Below are 5,657 nucleotides of genomic sequence, written 5' to 3'. Positions count from 1 at the left end.
GGGAAAACCCTGAGTGCAGCTATGTTGTCCTATGTGTCCTGAGGCTGCCTCTAATGTGCCTACAGTGTTTAGGGAAGATTTCTATGAGAATGTGAAAACTGCAGGCTCAAAAAGGAAGAAATTCAGTTCTGGGCAGTTTCCAGCTTCTGCTCTCACTTACTTGTTCCCGAATTTTTTCGTGACGATGAGGAAATAATGAGCCTCAATTGTGATGTGAATTTGGAAAACAGACAACTGGTACACTTTTGCTTGCCTAACTTCTGCAGTTAGAGGAGCTTTGTTTCTGGATCCTGGAACATATTTCAGGTGTACCAAGGGAGGGAACATAATGGTATTGCTTCCAAATACTGCTTGAATGATGTCTCAAGTTCCTCTATCATCCACTTCCAGTCCCAATAAAAGTTCAACATGAATAACAGTAGTGGGTAACACGTCTCTTTCAAACCCCAAACACAAGACATGCTTCCTGAATGCGGATGTGATAAAAAAAAAGCAAACTGAGGAAGTGGCCATTACCATGGAAAATAAAAGCAAAAAATAGAATAAAGAGCATGTAAACCTGTTCTAACCACTCGTGCAACGAAGAGAAAATATCCACAGGTAGAATAAGGCTCCAAACAAGAACTCTCCTCACCTTGCACATGCATTTGCAGAAGTTTTGGGGTTTTCTTCTACTCAACGAGCTGGGACCATATCTAGTGCTAGCCCATATGTATCCAGGGCTGTGACATGAATATTTGCCCATCCAGGCTTTTAGCTCTCTCTGCAAGAAAGGACCTGTGGGACACTTGGTCCCAGTGAATTTCTGGATTCCATATGTCATCGGCTCTCAGTATCTCCCTACTCAAGTCAGGCTTCTAATAAGGCAACTTCAGAATTTCCACAGAAACTGCCACTTTCAAAACTGTGAAACTTTTGGATTCTGGGAAATTGAAACCTTTTAATTTTTTGTGTTTTGGTTTTGTTTTGTTTGAAATGAGCATCATTTAGAGGTAATGGTTACTTGATAAAACATGCAGAGCATGTTCAGGTCTGATGTTGAAGAGCATGTTTGCCAAATCAGTGGGTAAATATTGCGCCATCCTAGGTCTAATTTCTCTGTTATACAAGGAGGCACATAATTCCTTGCTCCAAATGTAAAGTTGGTCCTTCCCAACCCTAACTATTCTATGATTCCATGTATCTGAGGGAAGTGTTATCCCTTTTCTAGTTCCACTCATCCTAGTTTGGATGGACATGCTCTTCCAAAAGCCAGACAAAACCCAACGTTCTCATTCTGCATCCTGGGGACTCACCCACACACAGAGTTACTCTCATCAAGGATATTTTTCTTTCTCTCTCATGACCAACTGAGTTAGTACACCTAATCAGCAGCTGGCAAATACCATGCCTTACAAACACAAAATAGGCCACCACAAATCCCACATGAGGATAAAGCCCATTGCTCACTCTAGTTCTCATCTAAATCAAGGGTGGAAGTGAGGGTTAAATCCAAGTAGTGTTTCGTTCTTCTTCCCTCTTAAAACCAGAGAAAGCTGTTCTAATGCCCCAGGATTGACAAACTTAGCCTTTTCATTTGCATGTCTGCAACCATCTGCATCACAGTCATTAAGCCTGTTTTCCAGATCCCTTAAAAAGGAAGAGAAACCTTTCAGGAAGGTAGTAGCACTGGAAATTCTTCGTACAGTGAAGTAAAAAAGCTATCTCTACGTCCAAGTGATAACCTCTTTCTAATTCTTTTTTGAAACCAGATTCTCCAGTTGTGAGCAGTGGTATCCTATTAGTATCAATGGGTCTGCTTGTTGGAAGCACAAAAAATGCCCTGGGTGCTGGCTGGGGGGGCTGCACAGTGTTCTTCAGGCTCAAAGGTTTGAGACAACTTCAAATTAAGGATTTGTTTTGTTTCTTTCTAACTTACTCCTGGTTTTATGCCTTTTCAGGCTTGTAGTTGTACTTTGGGCAAATTCAGTAAGAAGTTAATTGGCTGAATAGATCAAGGTCTTTCATATCATGCATCTAGGGTTTTGGGCTTTTTATAGAGGTTGGAAGCTAATCTTAGCAGTTATTATAGTAAACTGGTGTACATGTTTGGAAATTAGTCATTTGAACCATGTCAGAGCTATTCCAGCCTTTCTGTTCTAGGTCAGATCTTATCAGATTTATGCTAATTTATCTGCATTTTCAATAAGTAGTTTTCATGGTTACTTAACAATACTGTACCATATTTTCTTGGTGAGGACTTCTGTGAAGTCTGGAATAGAGATTGGACTGTAGCCTGTGCTCTGATTTTGATGTGCTCTGACTCTCGTTGATCTTCTGCAGCTTGATTTAGCCTTTTGTCCTTATTATTTCTGCTCATAGCTCTTCTAAACCTTCTCTTCTCCTTGGGTTAGCTACCTTAGCATTTCTAGCCTAAATTTATTTGCGCTCAATATGAATGCCTATTTGGCCTAGTACCAACATTGTCCTAAGTTATAAGTAACTCTTCTTCATAGATTCATTTAGAAAGATCCTGCCTGCTCTCAGCTCTTATTTATCACAGTTAAAAAAGTAAAATTCTATTTAGTTTCCTCGTGTAAGATGGGCTATCCACTCCCTGGTGTGCCTCACAGCACCTTCTTCCTGTCAGCTCCGGTCTGAATGTTTCTCCTTCCAGCAAAATTGTCATGCAGATTTGGTTTTAGACATAACATAGACACTTTTCAGAGATCTTCTAAAATAACCACGGCAGAGATGGAAATGGCCAAACCTATCATCTTCCCCTTTGCTTTGACCACTAGAACTTCTTTTACATGATTTAAATACCAGTGTTCTACATTCTGCAACTAGGTGGATTTTGCTTCTCATCTGTCTTACCTGTACCAGGGTACCAGGTGTTTTGAGAGCATGTGTTGACTGATATTGTCTGTCTTTTCCAGGGAGGTTCAGCTTTTTCTCCAGCGTCTGTTATTACTAAGAGCAGGGCACAGACCCAAGCAGCAGTCCTGGCTGAAGATGTGGGATGCCCTTCATCCACCAGTGAGGAAATTGTAGCCTGCCTCCGCCAGTTGCCTGCTCGTGCCCTCAATGATGCACAGACTAAGGTACACCACAACAAAATACATGCCATTGGCAAGGAATCAGAAAGTTACCATTGACACAAAGCTGTGAGGAAGCTTAAAAAATAAACTCTGCTGAATCCTTGTGAAAGAGGAACAGGACTAGCTTTGGTGGAGTGATGCTGATGTCCATGACATCTGGCCTATGAATACTCACAGCTTGATTCTCCTTCAGACTAAATTCCTTTTACACTACTTAGACTACATTTCCCAAAATTAATCAAAATATAGTTTTTGCCTTCTTTCAGTTCCCACTCATCTGCCCTTGGGTGTTACTTTAGGAGAATCAAATGTCTATAGACTCAGTATCTGCATTTTTGCAGAAAAGGAAGTCAGTGGGGAGGGATGTCAGTGCTCTGTCTCTTAAGTGGGAGAGTTGTGAAAGCTGAAGTATAAATAATGCTAAGGATGGATCCTTTACCCACAGATTAAAACACTGACTGGCAATCCATTTTCCAATCAGGACCAGCACAGAGCCGATCCCTAATTTAAAACAATATTTTTATGACTATCAATTCTCTTGGACTCTTCAGCTCGTTTCACCTACTGAGACTGTCAGTAAAAGCATTGTTTCTTGTCAATGATGAATTTGCACTTACTGATCACTTGTTCACTTGGAGGCTATTAACACAGTTGTCAGAAGCATCAATACAATGGAAATCACCAGGGTAAACTAATCTAAATGCAATGTTATTGCTTTTTTGCTAACCTAGCTCCTAGCTATAAGCGGTCCATTCCAGTACTGGGGTCCAGTGGTGGATGGAATTTACCTTCAGGAACCTGTAGCTAAAGCCCTGCAGCGTCCTCAGCTTCGGAAAGTAGATCTGCTCATTGGAAGTGCTCAGCAAGATGGGTTGATCAGCAGAGCTAAGGCCATTAAGGTAGGAAGACACTCACTGTTAACAAACTGATGGTATGACTATCATTATAGTGATGGCAGTTATCATATGAAGCCAGGACAGGTGCTTTTCAATTTCTACAATTGATGAATTGCATGCAAATATGCAAAGACATTGTCCATCTCCAGGCAGTCCTGTTTAAGCTGATTGATGGCACTATTCTATTTATTAATTAACATTACTGAGATATGAAGAGGTAAGAGACCAGCAGTGGTTTAGCATGTATTCATATGTAGCAATATGTTTTACTGTCTTTAAAATCCTATTTATATTGCAGTCTCAGTTGTATCTTAAAAGGAAGAAAGCAAGCTCATAACTTGGTTATGAGGTTTTTCACCATGCAGCAGGACTAAGTCAGTCTTTTCCATGCCAATATTTTCTTTTTGGGCAGTTTTTTCTCTCTTGCCTTAAAGAAGTATATTTTCTTGTAAAGATGTTTCTGAATATGGCCTAGGAATGACTAAGAATCGCAGTGGCCTGATGTGTGTGCTAAGGATTCAAGAGATAAACTGATGAAATGAAAAGGAATTGCATCCATGCTGTACTTTGGACATAAAAATCCTCAAAGGCATGAAGTTCTACCCAGAGGGATTTTACATCTTCTTGTGAACCTTCTGGTACTGTCTGTTCTTGAGACAGCATATCGACCTTTTTTATGTCTCCTTTTCTATCAATCACTCCTGGGAATGATAGTGTGTCCCTGTTTAACAAATTAGATTAAATGCTCCAATGTGCTCAGATATATGACAAGAAATCAACAGGAGAATGTAACATGGCAGGAATTATTTTGAGGGTTACTTAAGTGAACTGCAGGTCTGTTGCTATCTTCCTGTAACTGTGGAACTCATCTCAGGAGGCAGTGAAAGGTCAATCCCAGCTTCTCTTTGCTGGTAGCCAATAAAACATAGACTGAAATAATGGCAAAATTAGCCCTTTGAAAGAAGGCTTGTTTAGTCTCCATCAGAAGTTTCCTGCTCTTATTTCATGTGTATTGCTCTTTTGGAATCAATTATAAGAGGAAGTCAGGCATAGGAAACGGACCGTGACGCTGGCAGACTGCAGATAATGATCCAGGCCCTGTGAGAGGGGAATAAACCTCAGTAACCTCATGTGATAAAAACTAGGAAGTGAAATTTTTTCCTTTACCACTATCTCCACATATGATAGTTGCCTGTAAAACTGAAATAAAATGCCATGATGTATGAGAAATTATGCAACAAATCATGGTGGTGATGAAAGCCAGAAGTGCTAAAAGCCACCAGTGTCAGGTTGAAATGAAAAGGAAAAACACCTGTAACTGAGAGCTCAGCAGTAAAATGTTGCCTTTCCAAAAAGAAAACCTGGAATAGCTTCTTTACTTGAAGGCTTGCAGAAAGTAAGATTGGAAGGGGATTCAAAAAGTTGGTGCAGCTGAACCTTAAGAAATGGTCATGTCTGCCTCAACCTGAGAGACCTGTTCTAAAATCTGCTGTTGAACATCTGATCTCCTTCAGCAGGGGTTTAACTATCATTACATAGAAGGATAGTTAACTTATTTACCAGCTATGATAATAGTACCTACCTTTGGTGCTACTGCTATAAATCAGATTCCATCCTGTTCCTGAAAATACATAATATTCATGGAAGGTGGTTATATTTTATTTTCTCCCTTTTGACATCC

General features: G+C 40.2%; 1 protein-coding gene across 1 annotated transcript in view; it reads left to right on the top strand.

Moving 5' to 3' along the window:
• The window catches only part of LOC104407401 (thyroglobulin-like), a gene marked incomplete at its 3' end in the record, with an annotated part of 69,584 nt that extends 65,605 nt beyond the window's left edge, over positions 1-3,979 (top strand). The window contains exons 17-18 of the mRNA XM_010016681.1: positions 2,919-3,083; positions 3,812-3,979. Coding sequence (XP_010014983.1) covers positions 2,919-3,083; positions 3,812-3,979 — 333 coding nt within the window. The remainder of the gene's footprint in view (positions 1-2,918; positions 3,084-3,811) is intronic.
• Between the last annotated feature and the right edge of the window lie 1,678 nt (positions 3,980-5,657).

The sequence above is a fragment of the Nestor notabilis genome, unplaced genomic scaffold (genome assembly GCF_000696875.1).
Source record: "Nestor notabilis isolate BGI_N333 unplaced genomic scaffold, ASM69687v1 scaffold666, whole genome shotgun sequence".
In the NCBI taxonomy this organism is placed as follows: domain Eukaryota; kingdom Metazoa; phylum Chordata; class Aves; order Psittaciformes; family Psittacidae; genus Nestor; species Nestor notabilis.
The sequence above is the reverse complement of the archived record's forward strand: the minus strand, read 5'-3'. Positions and strand labels throughout refer to the sequence as shown.